At 37.5% G+C, this 18,674-nt stretch overlaps 1 protein-coding gene across 4 annotated transcripts in view; it reads left to right on the plus strand.

Moving 5' to 3' along the window:
• NPNT (nephronectin) overlaps positions 1-16,871 on the plus strand; it is a 77,523-nt gene extending 60,652 nt beyond the window's left edge. For all 4 annotated transcript variants that reach the window (XM_074322759.2, XM_074322767.2, XM_074322760.2 and 1 more), the window contains 4 exons: positions 4,493-4,579; positions 5,073-5,171; positions 12,401-12,657; positions 14,058-16,871. In XM_074322759.2, coding sequence (XP_074178860.1) covers positions 4,493-4,579; positions 5,073-5,171; positions 12,401-12,657; positions 14,058-14,168 — 554 coding nt within the window. In that variant the 3' untranslated portion in view covers positions 14,169-16,871. The remainder of the gene's footprint in view (positions 1-4,492; positions 4,580-5,072; positions 5,172-12,400; positions 12,658-14,057) is intronic.
• The last annotated feature ends 1,803 nt before the right edge of the window (positions 16,872-18,674 follow it).

The following is an 18,674-nucleotide window of genomic DNA, read 5'->3' on the forward strand; positions in this document are numbered from 1 at the left end:
AACCATGTTTTTATCCAGCTGGCTGCTTGCTTCAGTGACTGGGATTCCCCTTCTTTTAATTCATGCAGAAGGTTGTAAGAAGCAATGGACAATACCTTTTTTTGGTAGGTGATACATTGACCAATGGAAGAGAAATTTTGAAGAAATCATTCTTATCAAGGCCTCATGAACATTCCTTAGTTAATGTTGGTCATAACTGCCCTCTGACCTCCATTCCCTCCTGTTGTTCATTCTCCATGCGACAGCCAGAATGCTGTACCTCCTTTTGGCACTCCTCTGTTAAAATCCTTCAGAGGCTTCCAGTTTCTACCAGAATAAAGTCCCAAATCTTTACGGGGCTTTAAACGGCTCTGCACAGTCAGTCTTCCTTTCCAGCTTCATTTGGGGCACTTCTTTCCCTGTGAGCTCTGCAGCTACAATGAGGTTTCAGTCTCCAGGGTACCAGCTCATAGTAACTCATCCTTCATATCCTGGTGTAAGCATCACCTCTCAGAGATGTTCATGCTTCCATCCTCCCCAGCCAGCTTAGCCAGCCCTGCTTCTTCTCACCCCCATGCTCACATAGCTTCTTGTACCTCTCTTTTAAAGCATTCATTACCTGCGCAAATTGTTTGATGTCTGTCTTCACCTCTGGAATATAGACCCCATGAAGGCAAGAGTATGATCACTGCTTTGTGACAAGCTCTTAGCCCAGTGCCTGGTTCCCAGGGAAAGCTCTCTTTCTTGATGGATTGATTGATGATTGATTGGCACATGGATGGAATAGAGGGAGGGAGAGTGAAAAGATGGTAGTGGAATTGTATTGTTAGATTTCTCTTATTCTTTTCACCTCCAAAATTATACCAGTCTAATTCTAAGAATTAATGGTCCAACTACAGAGAATAATTGATATGTATTTGTGTTTATAATATATGTAGTATATATTTAAGTTGACTATTAGGCAAAATATGATGCAGGAAGGATTATTAGAAAAATCATATATTGGCATCTATCCTAGTTATATTTCTGTTTTCAGGCAAGTCATTTATTTTAACATTTTCTGCATTGATTCAAATAGCTCTCTGGATCAAAGAATATGTTCAAATTACACAAATACATTTCAATTTCATAGCCTCATATTTAGCAAATGATATCAAGCCTCTGTTCAGAGTTCTCTTTGAGCAATCAAAATACAAATAACAGACATACAGTTGCTATGGGATAGGGTCTGTATACATGTTCTGATAGAACTCTCTGTGTTTTAGGTGAGTTTTTTTTTTAAATAGAAATTCTTTTTACAAACAACATGAAAAATTTAGAGTTACCAAAGACAAAACAAACCAACAAATGAGAAAAATATCACTTTTATTTCTAATACTCAGACTACCACTATTAGCATATTGGTGTATTTCTTCCCATTCTTTTTTCTAGTCTGATTTTTTTTGTGTGTTCGTTTGTTTTTCTTGTACATACTTGAGATCATATTGCTTGAATGATTTTTTCCATTACTTATTTTACTTCATATTTTCATATAAACTATAAAATATACCGGGGAGTGAGTAGTGTACCTTCTTTTGACACTTCAATGGGACATTGAATCCATACTGGTATGTGTGAAGAAAGAGGATTAAGTAATGTGGCAGAGCTAAGAGTAGGGCACACAGAATTCTAAGAACTAATAGCTGCTGAGCATTTCAGGTCTCTGAATTCCTTGGAATGTTTCCCAATGAATTGCAGTAAAGATGTGTACAATCATCTGCTGCTGAATGAAATCACTCTTGGAAACCCAGTGCCTAAAATACTAATGAACCACCTGACACTTTGCAAGTTGTTAGATGACTAATTCTCTGGGTTGCTATTTTCCAAATGTGTGGTCATGTCCCTTCTTTCCTCTTCTTCCTCATCCCAGACTGCTTTGTCTACTTCTCAGCATCCTCCAGCCACTGTGAACTCATTTCTCTAACGGTACAGAGAACTTTCTTAGTACTTGAGGCCTGAAATGCTCCCTCTTCCCCCAACACCAACACCACCCCAACACTTTGCTTGGAAGTTTCCATGTTCTTGCCCTCTCAGTCTAAATGGTGCTTCCTCAGAGAGGACCTCTTTGATCTCCCATCATAAAACAGGTCTCCTGCACCAGGAAACCTTGGGACTATTGTCTCCCTCTACACCAAGACTTCATTTGCCATCTGACAGTCCTTCATCTGGAAAAAAGTGAGCTGAGAAACTGTCATAATGCCCCTAAAATATGGTACCATGTAAGATTTGAGCTATTCCAATCCAGAGATAATTTAAGTTACAACAATGGAACAAAAAAGTGAATGTTCTATAAAGTTTTTCAAACTTTTTCATGAAAAATGAAGCCTACTTGCCTACAACTTTGCACTATTTCTGGTAGATAAGAGGCAATCTCCCTCTCAGAGCCTCAAACAAGGAAGGGAAAGCTGTAATTGGATGTCTTCACTGTCAGTCATTTGGGGTAAAAGAGGACGGCCAGTTGCCTCACCCCTAGGGCATATGTGATCAGGTTGTGTCCCTAGAGCTTGTCTGTGGACTAGCTTCTCTTTATCTCACAAGCGGGATATATGTGACTGTGTGGAGGGAGGAAGGAAGGGACTCTACTGTCTGGTCTTTTGAAACAAAAAGGAAACAAGCTTCAAAGCAGTAAGCTAAAAAAAAGAAAAAATTAGTACAAATATTATAGGATTGTTATTAAAAAAAAAATCCTGCTAAAAATAACAGGAACATCATTGAAATAGAACGCTTTTGACTAACATCTGTTCCTTAGTGTTCTGCATCTTTTACACAGCGCCTTATAAAAACAGAGCTACTTAATTTAAGTTCTGTCAAAGAAAAGGGAGTATTCCCAAGTCTTTGGCCAAGAATTCACCTCCACCACCACCACCATTCCCACACTCCCCATTTTCATGCAGCCACAGTAAAGATGAACTGGCACTTCACAGAAGCTGATCAGAGTGGGAGGTCTATGAGAGGAGCTGGGCTCATGGAAGTTCATGAGAACACCTAGTTGAACTCTCTGGCCCTAACTTCCTTTTCATAAAACTCTATAGTTCTAACTTCCTGTCTCCCTGCCTTAAATAGCCTCCATCTTAGCACACAGGTCAGAATGTACACGTGGCTTGCTAGGTCTGCACATGCTGGTGCTGGGTTGCAGCCCTTGTTTCTTTTTCCTGAATAAATCCTTTTTGATGATCAAATACCTAGTTGATATCATTGTTCAGTTGACAACATCATCTAATGTTTTCCTTCCTGCCCCATATCAACATTGAGAATCTTCACATTCATTGATCTGTGTGTCTAATGTCTGTCCTTCCCATTAGAGTGTTGGCTGCATGAGAGCCAGGGCCTTGTTGGTCTTGCTCACCCCTTTCGCCCTGTCTCCTCGGCCTTCCACAGCACTTGGCACATGGGTGGCCATCAAATACACATTAAATGAATAAATAATTAAATTAATCCTTTTTTAAAAAAAAACAGGTTCTTAAGCTCTCTATCCCACTAGTTTCATTTAGGAAAAGGGTTGACAAAGTACACAAGTTTCTTGACAAGATCTTCACATTTGTTCAGTAAACACTTACTGAGTGCCTGTCACCAGGTCACGCCCTGGAAATGCCACATGAATAAGACATGATTGATGTCTTCCAAGACATCAGAGACTAGCAGAGGTACAGACACACATGTGTATAGATAACTGCACTTGTTTATGAAAGAGTGGAAGAAGGTATGGAAACAGGAGCCTTCAAACTACAAGGGGGAAGAATTTAATTTGCCTGGGGCTTGAAAGTTTTCACCCAAGCAATGATATTTATTGCTAGGCAAAGAATGAAGAGGGGATGGGTAGTGGGTTAATTAGCAGGAAGAGAGTATCCCAAGCTGGGGTCAGGGTCAGATAAATGGCAGGTTTGGGCAGTATTAGGTACTTCGGGGTGGGGCTGGTGGAGAGGGGTTGTGAATGCTGCACCAAAGTATTTGGATTTGATCTTAAAGGAGCCAAGGTACCTGCTTAAGCAAAGGAGGCCATGTAGGAAATCCTGGTTAGAGTGCACCAATGTGCAGAGTTCACTGGAGTCAATACTATAGTTAGAAAACCGAACCGTTCACTGTAATTACAGGCATTTTCAGTTAAAATGTCCTTAATTTAGAGTTTGTAATGCATCTTTCATAGAGATGAATTTTTTGATATCATCGAGGTGAATATTTTACTAGAAATTGGTAGCTCTTTTAAAATGTATTTTCCAGATGAAGACCTACCTTTCAATGTATTTTTATGTTGAAATTTAGAAACTCTTGAAAACCATTTTTTATGTGTACCCAGATAAATGTTACAGTATAAATCACTGCAGAACAAACTTCATGAATCTTCATGTGAAATGTAATTAAATATTTTGGATTCCTCCAGATGAGTAAGTGCCCAGGTCTTTTCCACCCCCTGCCCCTTCTTAAAGGTAATGCCTCTTTATCAACACCTCATTAAAACAAAACATCTCTCTTGCAGTTCCGCGGCAGCCTTCAAATGACTTATTTGAAATATTTGAAATTGAAAGAGGAGTCAGTGCAGATGATGAAGCAAAGGATGATCCAGGTAGATACTTATATTCTTAGTACCGTTATAATGATGTTTTATTGTTGCACTCCATTTCATGGAAATAACTTTTAAATTGTAGATTCTTTGGTTACATCTGGGAAAATTATAGACTTTTTTAAAACTTGGTTTCCTCTGTAATTAAATCAGTCGAGCAAAAATAATTGAGTCATCATTATCCTCTTGTTAAAAAATGTATTAAAGCAGCATTTAAACTGAGAAGGAAATCATATTTTACAAGTAATGATGTAACAAGATCATAATTTGGCAACATTTGTGTGTTCTATTTTTATAGCTGAGCACACATGCCCAGTTCTACTGCAAAAGATTTATGTGATTTTCTTTTGATCTCCTGGAGAAAAAAGTTCTGGTGGGTTAGTTAAGTGTGGATAGGAGAGAACGCTTGTTGTGCAGATAACATTGTTCACAAATGCATTTCTGTTGTTAGTGGTTGGTTTGTGGAATACTCATCTTTCTGGCCATTTCCTTGCAGGTGTCCTGATACACAGTTGTAATTTTGACCACGGGCTTTGTGGATGGATCAGGGAGAAAGACAGTGACTTACACTGGGAACCAGTAAGGGATCCAGCAGGTAAAACCAATTACTGAACTCTAGGATGCATTTCAGTTTGATCCTATTGGTGGCCTAGTTCTGCTAATCCAGTATACTGTGGCTCATCGATGTGTGTACTTAATAACGAGGGTAAAGAGCTTGTCCGGCATTCATATTCCATTTTTAAACTTAGTTTGTTAGCTGTCAACTAGAATTATATTAGGGGGAGATGAGTAGTTCCTTAAAAGGCCAACTACCCTGTTTCCCCAAAAATAAGACCTAGCCGGACAATCAGCTCTAATGCGTCTTTTGGAGCAAAAATGAAAATAAGACCGGGTCTTATTTTACTTATTTTAGTATAATAAAATAAGTTATATTTTATTACATAAACTTAAATAATAAGTTTAAAATAAGTAAAATAAGTTATAATAAAATATAGCTTATTTTATTATAAGACCCGGTCTTATAAGAGACCAGGTCTTATATTCATTTTTGCTCCAAAAGACACACTAGAGCTGATCGTCCGGCTAGGTCTTATTTTCGGGGAAACACGGTATTATCTCTCAAAAAGCTTGGAAAACAAAATACCTGAACTCATTCTAACACACAGTTTTCAACTTACTTGTAGTGCCCCATTCCCAAGCATAAAAGTAATACATCAGCCATAGTAATAGTGCCTGGTTGTTTTCTCAATTGTGTCTTTCTTTTCTTTGCTTTTTTGAAAGATTTGAGACATAGTTGAAGGAGACAGTAAAATTTCTGTGAATAACTCTCTGATAAAATTTTCAATCTAAACTTGCATGACCTTGGAAAATTAACAGATTTTTAAATTGCGTACTTCCTGTTAATCTAAAGTTTAGTACTTACAAGATGTTTTGTTGTGTCAGAAAGCAAAGCTACGTATTGTTGGTTTTTTCCCTCCCCTCGGTAATTAAATCTTTTGTGGATGAGGTCAACTTAATGGAAGGATGAGGAGTTTGGTTTCTTTTCTTCCTTTTTATCCTTCTGACTCTAAATTTAGGAACGAAACATACAATTTGTGAGAAAGTATGCTGTTAGTTTTAAAAGCCTAGTTTTTAAATATTACCCCAGGTATTACATAGAAGAGCGCAAAACACACAAAAGTTAACGAGAGAGGATATGCTCTGTTAAACCAGTTATTCTCAAACATTAGTGTTTGTGCAAATCAGCTGGGGTCCTTGTTAGAATGTACATTTTGATGCATTTCTAACAAGCTCCTTGGGGATACCTATGGCACTAATCCTCCGTGTACATTTTGAGTAGCACAGCATTGAAACCTTAGTTTAAAAATATATTTATTATATCCCCGGAGATTGAAATATATAGAAATATTTAAAAATGAAAATTTGAGGTAAGCTTTTAAAAATACGGGTTTGTTTTTAGATTTCTTTTAGCCATAAAGTAATTTTTAATGAAACACATTCACCTGGTACAGTCCCTCTCATTCTCTTGTGTTAACCCTTGTGCATTGAAGGTTAACTCTGAGAGGACAACATTATCATTTATGTCACATATATATGTGAATTAGAGAGAAGCCAACATTTACTTAAATACCTACTTTATAGTCCTGACTCATTCCTTATTTCATTAATTTTATTTCATATCCTCTTATCCACTCTGTGAAGCAGGTAATACTGTTTTTATTTCACAAAGGAAATAAACATCCTCACACAACACATAAACATCCTAAGACCACAGAGCTAAAGAGTGGACCTCATGTTCAGACCTCTCTAGGCTGCCCACACTGCCTCCCAGGTAGTTCAGTGCCCAGCACATCTGTAACACTATTCTGGGGTTTTCACTCTCCCACAGTCTGGCCTCTGTCTCCTGTGGGGTGCATGATCTGATTAGCCTGTCTCAGGCCTATGAATTTGACTGACCACTGACCTGGAGCATTTTGCTACAGAAAGAAGGATTGATGGCAGCCATGTATTCAGTAATATTCATGGTCACAACAAATAGCTCTTTTAAGTAAGGTACATTAGAGAGAGTCATTCGTGCTAAAGTCAGAAGAATCCCTGACACATCTATGTAGGTAGTCTATGTAATATACTCAATTTTTAGAATTCAAACACTATATTTTAGAACCAATTTAGTACTTTTCGATGTTTATTCATCACGTATGTAAATGTCTAAATTTGTGGTGACTCCAATTCCACTTGCCCTCTGATAGAAAAAATGAGAAGAGGATGGGAAATTAAAATGGCAGGCAAAAAAGTTGGAAATGGTGATTTAGCTGCAACAGTACAGAACAAATGGAAAGTACGTGGTGGCTGCTGGGGTGACAGAATAGCTCCTGATGATTGGCTCTGGAGGGTGCTCTTCTGGGGTTGCTCCAGGTTTTTACCAATGACTTGAACCAACTGGATGTTGAATTTGAATATGGAAGGCATACTAACCAAGCTGTGGATGGCTCAAAGCCAGAGGAGAATGTGACTGTGCTGACATAACCAGCTCTACAAGATGAGATCAATAGGTCACATTTAAGAGGGTGAAATTTAATGGGGATGAATAAAAGGTCTGGCTCATGGTCTAGAAACCAACTATGCAGCTATGGGAGGGGAAGAAGTGCCTTAGCAGTAGAATGAAAGACTTTAGAATTTTAGTGGGTAAAGAAATCAGTGAGTGAACCCTGCATGTTTCTGCCTAAAAGTTGAGTCATTCCTCTAGAACTATGGTATTTTTTCCAGAATGGAAAATCTACTTTGGTGGGTTCTCTACGAGAAATAAGTGTAGGTCACTCAAAATGACCTGAATGGAGAGGGGTCTCAAAGCTTGTAGAAAAACAGAAGAAGAAACCAGACTGTTTAGCCCGGAAAAGAACTACTGGAGCAGGGCTGCTTTTCAAATACTTGACAGACAACATCTATCACTATTGTTCTGTGACCATAAGGGGATGGAAGTCAGATCAGTAGGTGAAAACTACAGAGACTGATTTTGGTTCACTCTCTGAAAAAACTTCCCAATAGTCAGAGCTGTCTAAAAATTCCTCCGGCTGACTTTGAAGTAAGGAACTGTCTGTCCATGGAGGTGTTTTGATGACATATGGAATGATGTTGCTTTGAGAACTGGATAAAGGTTGGATTAGTAAATCTCTTATACCTCTGAGAGCCTCTTAGTCAGAATGGAATGCCCAGGTGACCCCAAGGAGATTAGTGAACGGGATTCCAGCTCGGAAAATGGATGAGAAGGCCAAAGGAGGACAGAGAGATGGAAGAAGGGTAGGAGTATATGGCATGCATCAGGGTGGAACTGCAGATGGGCTTTTTAGAATATGTTGGAGGAATTCTAACCACACACTGATGGTAAAATACTAATAAAGCTTATTATGAAAAGTGCCTATTTTTCTTCTAGAAGGTTCAGGTGAGGGAGGGTGTGTATGTGTATGTGTATCACATGCTAAGACCAGAGAAGAATATAAACAATTTAATGAATTATTTCTGAGTATTATCTAATTACCAAGCTAATGGTTTCCTTGTGTCTATCTATATTATCCCATTTATAAAGGAACGTATGTTTGGATTTCCACAGTTATGACTGATTTTAATGTTGTGCATTTCTTATCCAAGATTGAGATATGCAAATATTCTCATATCCTCATATCTCCAAGAAAGCCCTCAATTAAATAAACTTACAACTTTGAGAAAGAGCTGTAAAATAAATGCACTTGATAGTTGCCTTGCCTGGTGCACAGAGGTTTTGTTTATCACATTCAATCTTGAACTTAGTTGTGAGATAGTGAAATTAATACATTCCTCTAGGGTATGGAAAATTGCGCTACCAGTAGATGTGGTGATTCACTGTAGGCATGTAGCTGTGGCCCTGAAGACACACCCTTCTCCTATAGATGTCAAGGCTGGACCTGGGGCTCCTTCCTGGAACTGGGATCTGAGGATCAAGGGTTAAAGGCAACCAACTCACTGCTCTGTCTGCTACAGATAGCCACAAGGAGTTCACTTAAATATATAACAAGTATGCCAGCATGTACATACAAGTATGTCTGTTGCAGCATTAAAAAGCCTTATTTTGAAATCCTTGTAAATGGAAAAATAAATCAGCAATGAAGATAAAAGCTGCCTCCTAGCCCTGGCTTCCAGTTGCCCTTCCCAGGTACAACTGGTTTCTTGGTTATCTTTCCCGAGATATATTTGTCCACACGACAGCAAAGCACCCTCTTCTGTACCTCGTTTTTGTCACTTAATGATACTATCTTAAGAGTTAACATGAAGAACGAAGACTTTGAACCCAGAAAGCCGGGGTGAAACCCAGCACCCTGGCTTACTAGCTTTGACCTTGAGCAAGCCACTTAATGGGATTATCAATAGTATCTATTCAACACATGTAAAGCATTTAAAGCAGTGCCTGGCCCAGAGTTACCATTAAAATAGTATTAGCCCTATACTATTGAGATTGTCCTATATCAGTACATATAGAACACCCGCGTTATCAATGGTTGTTACTCCATTACTCCTTGGATGTCGCACTTGCATTTAACCAGCCATCCACTGAAGAACATTTCAGTTGTTCCCAACTTTGGTAGTTCAGACAATATTGCAGTGAATAACCTTGCACACATATCATTTCATCTATGTTTGCATATATCTGTAAGATACATTCCTAGATGTGGAATGCTAAATTAAAGGGAACTTGCATTTTGAATTTTGATAGATTTTACTACATTACCTTTTATAAGGATTATAAACAATTTACACTCCCACCAATAATATTTAAGAACCATCTCCAATATAGCTCTTATAAACTACTTTTAAAAATCTTTACCAACTTCATAGGTAAAAAGTCATCTCATTTTAATTTATTGTGAAAAGTTGACCATCTTTTCACATTTTGTCATTTTTTTTTTCTGAGATGCCCTTTATTTTTCTTTTGTGTTTTTATTGATTTGTAAGTTCATTATGTAAAAAATGAAACAGTTATTTTTCATGTGATGCAAATATTTTTTTAAAACATTTTTGCTTGTCTTACTATTACATGGTATTATCTTAAAATGAAAATTTGGAAACAATGTTCTTCAGTAAGAAATTGGCTAAATTATTAATGGCATACCCCCAGCTATGAGAAATGTATTTGTTGACATTTTAGAAAAATGGCTGACATCTGAAAAAAGCAAGTTATAACACTGCAGAAATGTTCACAGCACAGCTCTACAGAGGAAGAACAATTGTAGCCTCATTGATCATGTTTTACATTGTAGAGTTTTAAATACCTATACAAAAAGATGATTTGACTTTTATTAGGAAGCCTTGGTTTGTTAGGTTGTCTTGTTTATGGGCAGCGTCTGGCAGAGGGATAGTAGTGTGCATTCCACAGGGACTTAAGATAATCCTTGGTTTCTTAAAACTTGCAGTTTAACTGTAATAACCTTATATCTTAGTCTTAACCAAAATACCTGTGATGATTCAAAAGCTGACTTATGGGGAGACATTTAAAATCCATCTGAATATTTTGGCCCCAAATACCATTTGGATTAATTTGGGGGTGGCTGGGAGGGTGGATGGTATGAGGATAAGAAACTGTGTTTGTTGTTGGTGATTGAGGTATATGACTCAAAGACCTCTTTCCCTGTAGTTTTCTTTGTTCGTTTTATGTTTGCTGTATTTTTGGAACATCATTATTCCACACATGACATTAAACTCCTACCATATGCTGGGAACGTAATGAGGTGGTTTGGGGGAAAGGTTGCTTCTGACATGAGAGAGTTCACAGTCTCCTGGGGGAGAGAAGCATGCAAACCACTGATTCCAGTCTGATGACAGCAAGTGCTGAACAGGGGGTCAGGCAGTCCTGAACTCAAACCATTACTCTGCCACTCACTGTCTGGGCAACGCCTTGGGTGACTTCGCCTCCCCAAGCCTTAGCTCTGTATCTGCAAAACAAGCCTTCACTTCGCTGGCTTGTTCGCAGGGTTCCTGGGATGCCGCCCCGGAACTCGCCACGTAGCCTAGCACAGAACTGCACAGATATCACCTGTTTGGTTCTCTGACTGCTCAGAGGGCACTTGGAAGAGGAGCATAGGAGGACATCCCAACCCTTATCATGTCTGACACAGATTGAGCATAAGAAAATGTTGATCTTTTCACTGAAAAATAAATGGGTTTCCTACCCAAACAGATACATGAGTTCAGCATTCCAACCACATTTTCCCATGGATAAATCAGTGTTGAAACACAGTGTTTTCAGTTGGCTGCTGTAAAAGAGCCTGAGAGGAATGTCACTTGTACATGGATTGAGTTTCAAAATAGTACTTGCAACTTTCCCTCTCCTAAGAAGCAGCTTCCCTCACTCACTGCTGCTCAAACATTTCCCCCCCTTAATTGCAGTTCCTATAACAATAGGGGAGGAATACTCTGTAGCCCAAGGGATCTGAGGACAAAGTGACCTGTCCAGAGTGACAGTTTTATTAACAGTTTGTGTTCATGTATATGTAATTGGGAATTATATTAATTATACTATATCGTATAGTATATACTATATTATATATATATATTGTAGTGTATTATATAGTATGTGTACTATAGTTTATATTTTATTAATTATGTTATGGATTTGTTTTGACATAAAAACATTGTAAACTACTTATCTCCAAATAAATTTGATGCTCTAAGAAGATATGGAGGGTTTCCAGAACACGTCTGCACTCTAGTGTGAGAAGCATAGCAAACTGACTTTTTTAAAAGGACTGTTCTCTCTTTAAAGATGTAAAAAAATAAAAAAGAGAAGAGAGAATAAACAAATCTAGTGCCCTTTAAAACAGTGTCTGCTCTACTGCCCGGAGGTTAATTATCTGCATAGACAATTCTCCTTGGCAACTTAGAGTCACCCACCAAACCAGCTTGCCAGCTTGACAACATAATCATAAGTTGGTGAGGATCAGGAGTTGGTGAATGTGTGTATGTTTGTGCATGTCTGTGTATGTCTGATCATATTCCACTGGCAATATTCATAGAGCTAGGATTACTAATTATTAGGTGTCCTTGGCATAACTTGTATTCCTGAGCAGAGTGAGTGCTTTCCGTAAACACAAAACCCATGGAATTTAAGACGGGCAGAGAAATAAGTCATATTTTTCTCCTTCAAAAATTTGGAATTCTTTACAAATGACTATCAGAGTTTGAAGATGAACCCTCCCCCCCCCAAAAAAAAAAAAAAAGTAAAACTCCTGTCCATCCTCTTTGTGCTAGAAAGGGATGTCGGCGCGCGCACACACAGCCCTGCTTTTCCCATTGCAGGTGGACAGTATCTGACAGTCGCGGCAGCCAAGGGCCCAGGGGGAAAAGCTGCTCGCTTGGTGCTCCCTCTCGGCCACCTCATGCATTCAGGGGACCTGTGCCTGTCGTTTAGGCACAAGGTGACTGGGCTGCACTCCAGCACGCTCCAGGTGTTTCTGAGAAAACACGGTGCCCACGGAGCAGCCCTGTGGGGAAGGAACGGTGGCCATGGCTGGAGGCAAACCCAGATCACCCTGCGAGGGGCTGACGTCAAGAGCGTAAGTAGAACCACAGAGGAGGAAGACTTGGGAGGTTTTCCTTTCATAGGGGAACTCTCGGGTCTGAACTGGAAGAAGCCTTGATCTCGTCATTAACTCAGGCTCAGACATAGGTCTGTATTTTTTCTGGCCTTGACTACGCCACTCTTTGCCTATTTCTATCACCACTGTTTGCTTTTCATACATTCTTTAGTACAGCGTATGACCACCACTAATCTCCCTACCTGAACGCAGATCCCCTATTTTTAGTGAAAAATAATTAGGAATTAAAGAAGTAAAAGAGTTCATTGAGAAACTTCAAAGGGCAGAGGTGGTGAGCGTAACTGTTCCTGCTTTTCCTTTCGTTCCTTATACTTCAAACTTTGACCATCATGAGTTACCCTAGAGTATTTTATTATTATTTTTTTTTAATGTTTCATTAAAGTCGATTTTTTTCTCTTTGCCTCAGAGATCATCGTTAAGTAGCCTTGGGGGGGGAACCCAGGACAATATATTTGGAAAATACTATTCTTTTCTGGACAGGATATGGGAGCTTTTATTGAATAAATTTTATCTTACATAATCAAGTCATAGGTAGCAATAAAATGATCTAGAACAACTCCCCAAAATAATGAATTATTTGGAAAAAGTGCCTTCTTTATGTTGATGCTTATAAAACATTTTCTATTAGAAGATTCTGCATCTATATAGTTTCTAGAAACTAAAAAGAGGATAGACTCCATCAATACACCTTTTATCAGAGTCTTTAGTATTATTTTACTGATTTTTTTTCTTTAAAATTTTGTTCATATTTATATTTTTAGAGAAGTAAAACAAGATAATTATTCATTTCAAATCACAGTGTAGAAAGGTTTATTGTTTTTAAAAGGAGCAAGGATGTTCTATGCAAAGTAAAATACAAGTATAGTGAAAGTTCTTGGTCTTTCCATAACTAAAACAACATTGATTGGGTGATGATGTTTGATTCTATTCCGTTTTGCAGCAAAGCTATATGACTCCAATGGAGGAACTAGAAAACATCAGAGACAGGTTGCATGACTGTGATCTTTTAGATCTGTGGCTCTCAACTTGTGCACTTCTGTTTTCCATCACATTGTTTTTACTTCTGACCTTGGTAATCTTTGACAAAAGTGTCCACTTCATAAGCATTCCTAAATTGAAGTAGTCTACAGTTTAGAATGGCTTTTTAAAGGATAACTGATTCTGAGTTATGGGATCTGATTAACAGTGTACTGGTGATTTAACTTTCTAGAAGGCATGCCTCCAGTGACACTGTTCTAGTTTTTCCTTCTGTTAAGTTTACTGTTTACTTTTGGGGGAAGTTTGCCTTTATTTTGCTAAATGAGCAAGGATTGGAAAGGGCAGAGGAGGCTTGACTGGTGTGTGTGTTCTCTCCCTAGGTTATCTTCAAAGGTGAACAAAGGCGTGGTCACACTGGGGAGATTGGATTGGATGATGTGAGCTTGAAAAAAGGCCCCTGCTCTGAAGAACGCGAGCAACTCCACAACTAGCAATGAACTCACATGTTGCTCCCTCTTCTTTTTCTAATTTTCACCTCCTGTCTTCTCCCTTTCAGGCCTAGGAGAAGAGTGGGTCAGTGGGTCAGGAGAAAGTCTGGTTGTTGACCCACATCTTGCTGGCCTGCTTGTGTGCAATCCCAATGAACAGTGACATTCTCCTTGAAATAGAAGGGGTATCTGTAGACACATGCAAGCCATCTTTGGGTGTTACCTTCCATCCTATGTCTCTTTTAGGAAGGCCATCAGCGTATATGCCCTATGCCATCCTTCATCCTGGTTATAAGGTGTTCCTAGTAGCAAATTATGAGAGGCATTTTCAAAAGAAATCTGTGCAAATGGCCATTCTGTTATCTGTTCAGTGTTGTACCATGAGTAGTATTGACTTTCCCTAAGATATGTTGTACAATGTGCTTGTGAAATTGGTTTCTCCTCTTCACTGTTAGTTCTGGACTGATCTGAACTCTTTCACTGCCATTCACTTTATAAAAGAAGGGTGTGTAACATTTGAAGTTGCATTTATTCTTGTTATCTCTATTCTTCTTTTAAAGACAATTATGTAGATTGGGCACGTAATTCCTCGTTAGTAGTATTGTGTTTTGTGTAAATGTGCTATTGATATTAAGTAGTTACGTGTTCGTAATATTTACAGACTCTAGTTGCAAGGGAAAAGGCAGCTTGTGATCTCTTGACTTAAAAAATACACAGTGAAATGTTATTCAGTTCCCATACCTTATATTCGTAGCAAGAGAAATTTAGAAAAGGTGTCAGGTTGTGGTAAGGGAGGAATTCATTTTTTAATGACCTTGAGTTTGATCCCTATAAAGGATAGTAAACCATTCAGGTAGATAAGAAACTGCAGTTAGCATATAAAACCCTCGCTGTTTCTAGTTACACTTTAAAACCAACAGCTTTCTCCATAATAACATGGTCTCCCTGGTAATCTGTAAGAAGGTTTCCAAAAGGTCTGGTTGTTTCAAAGGAAAGATTGTTTGTGAAAGCAGGGTTAGGAGAAGCTACATTGGAATATGTTTTCATACTGATTTTTAAATCAGTATAAATTTAGGCAAGTCTAGCTCATAACTTATGTGCTATCTTGTCGGGATAGAATTAGAAGCAAGTTCCATGCTTTGAAGCATTGAATGTGCTGGAATAGGATCCACACTAGAGAAACAGGACAAGACTGGAATTCTAAGATCTAGGAACCCTCAACTAATATATTTTCTCCCTGCATATTTCAACTGTATATGAAAAAAATACATAACTTTAAAAAGGCAACTTACTACTGAGGCTTTTCCTCATTTCTGATTAATCAAAATATTTTCTGCTGTTTTTGCCAGGAATCACAAAGATGATTAAAGGGTTGGGGAAAAAATGATCTAGGATGAAAAATGAAAGGAACTGGGATTATTCAGCTTGAAGAGAAGAGTAAGGGGCAAACCATTGCTGGTTTTCAAGTATATGAAGGGTTGGTACAGAAAGGATGGTGACCAGCTGTTCTCTACATGCACTAAGAATAGAACAAGAGGAAACAGTCTTAGGCTGGAGTATGAGGGAACATTTCCTGGCAGGGACAGTTGTTAAATTAAAATCCCTTATAAAGAAATGTGACTTTCTCTTTCTCTCTCTCTCTCTCTCTCTCTCTCTCTTTTTCTTTCTTTCTCTTGTTGAGGCTTTTAAAAAATTAGATAAAAATGTATCTATTTAAGATAGTTAAAAGATGTCCTTACCTCACGGTAGAGTAACAGATTACAGCATCTCCCAAAAGATGTTTTGATCCTATTATCGTGTAATGAAAGTCTCCAGAATGAAGTTATTTGAACCAGGCCAGAGTCTAATTTAGACTTTTCCCTCTTCGGCTTCTAGTGGAGAGGAATCAAAAGGGGAAAAGTCCACCAAATGCTAGGCTCACTAAAAATGTCTCTCCCTTTATGGCAAACCTAGCAGTATTAAAACAAAAACAAAAAGGAAAAAAAATGCTTATATATATATATATATATTTATTCCTAAAAGAGTATGATGAACAAATATTTTAGTATCTCAGTGTCCTATTGTGGTGTTTTTTGTGTTTTTTTTTTTCTTGATAAAAGTATAACCCTTTCACTTGCTCAGTAGATGATATTTCAGATTTTTAAAGAGACCATAGCAAAGACTACAGTTTACAGAGATTTTTATCTGGTGCATTCTCTGTGCAATGTGTGTGACAACAAAACTTGGCTACTGATAGTGAGTGCCATGCCCAATGCAACTGCCAGGCCCTTTCCTTCACCTAGTTGGTATAATTCAGTTTCACTTATCAATTGGATGTCCCAGCTCCCACAAAATGGTAATGTTTTTTGAACAATACAATAGTATATCTTTTGTGATTTAACTTGGTGAAGGCAGGGCAGGAGGGAGAATATTAATCGGTGCGCCTTTGAGTAGGGGCCAGAAAATATGGTCTTAGAGCCCTTTTTAATAATCCATTTCCTTTTTGGTCATATAACTGCACAATTGAAGACAAAAGGGGAAAGTGATAGAAAATTTCACTTTTAGGTGCCAATAATACATTGCACTAAACTGATGGAAGAAGTTATCCAAAGTACTGTATAACATCTTGTTTATTATTTAATGTTTTCTAAAATGAAAAATGTTAGTGGTTTTCCAAACAGCAAAACAAAAATAATTCTTTGTAAATAAAAAGCACTGTTAATAATACCAGTTGTCTGTTTCTTGTTGTTTTGATTTTTTTCAGTTTTTTTCCTTCTTCTTATTTATTTATTTATTTTTTACTGCTTGAATGATTAGGAACAAAGATATTGCCCAAATTATTATACTTTCTAGGTCATAAAATATGAGATACTTTTCACCAGAATGCACAGGGAAAGAGACCAGATGCACACCTTAGCAAATTGATTTAGTTTTCTCATATCTCACTTAGTTGTAAGCATTTGCCTCAAATCCTTTTATGGAAAGTCAGGATAAGCTATAAGTAAATATATATGAATTATAATTGAAAAGCCTTTTTTACTAGTATTGATTCTGTTAGTTTATGACGTTTTTCACATACTCCAATAACCTTTGGAGAAAACAAGTATAAGTAAACAAAATTAATGAAATGCAAGATTAAAAGCTAGTCTTTTTAGAAAATTAGAAAGAATATGCTTAATGGCTTTCTTTCTTTCCAATACTCAGAGAAATCTTAGCAGTTGGGACAGTCAAGTTTTGGATAAATTCGTACTTTAATCAAAAGGTAAATAAAGTAATCCCTGAGAGTTCTGAAAAAGCTCAGGTTTTCTGAGTATGTTAAGAAATTAAACCTTTAGAAACCTATTTCAGATTGGGTGTGAAGGAAGCAGATATGAGATTTCAGAACCATTGATTTATTTGAAAGATTTTAGAGTACTGACTGTATGTGTGGCTTTGGGATATAGCAGAAAGGAGACTTTCCCTCATTGGGTTTCAATCTAGAGAAGAGGATATTCATTTACCAAAGTCATATAAATAAATCCAAATTTTTTTTTCTGAAAAGTCGTATGTGGTACCTTGAAGTCTCAGAAAGCACGGTGAATTCCATGCACTTTGCCCACTGCTTTTCAAACTTTAATATTTGGGAATCACCTCGAGATCTTGTTAAAATGCAGCTTCTGATTTGGTAGATCTGAACTGGCACTTGAGATTCTCCATTTCTAACCAGCTCTCAGGTAATGCCCATACTGCTAGTCCTGGGCCCCAATTTAACAAACAAAGCCTAAAGATAATATCGAGGTGTCTGGGCCTTTATCTCTGCTAATTTTCACTGTTGGAAGGCCTAAAATACCAGAGTTGTAAGATCTGGTATTCTACAAGAATTTACTAAGCTCCAGTGTACTTATTTCAAAAAATGTTAGGGTCTCAACAATTAAAAATATCAATAAATAGACAAATATTATTTTTAGAAGAACAAATTCTGGATATAATAAGTACCATTATCAAAATGAAAAATTCACTAAGGTATTCAACAGCAGATTTGAGCTGGCAGGAGAAAGACTCAGTCAACTTGAAGATATGTCAGTTGACATCTAGTTTGAGAAACAGCAAGATAAAGCTTCAATAAGGGTAAAACAACAATGCTCAACAAGGAAATAGAAGATGTGAAAAATTCTATGCATCAACCAGACTAACATGCATCTATAGAACACTCTATTCAACACAAGAGTACATTTTTTTTTCAAGTGTATCGGTGTTTACAGACCATAAATTAGGCTACAAAACAAGTCACAATAAATTTTAAAAGAACAGCAATTATACAAAATATATTCTTACACCACAATGAAAAAATTAGAACTCAATTACAGGAAAATTGGGGAAATTCACAAATATGTGGAAATTAAACAACATGCTCATAAATTACCAATTGCTGAAAGAAGAAAGCAAAGGAAAATTAAGAAATATTTTGGGTTGCCTCTTTATTTTGTTGAAGGTTTCTTTTTCTGTGCAGAAGCTCTTTAGTTTGATATAGTCCCATTTACTTTAGCTTTT

Source organism: Rhinolophus sinicus, chromosome 1 (genome assembly GCF_057876585.1).
Source record: "Rhinolophus sinicus isolate RSI-liver-muscle chromosome 1, RSI-T2T, whole genome shotgun sequence".
Classification (NCBI taxonomy): Eukaryota; Metazoa; Chordata; class Mammalia; order Chiroptera; family Rhinolophidae; genus Rhinolophus; species Rhinolophus sinicus.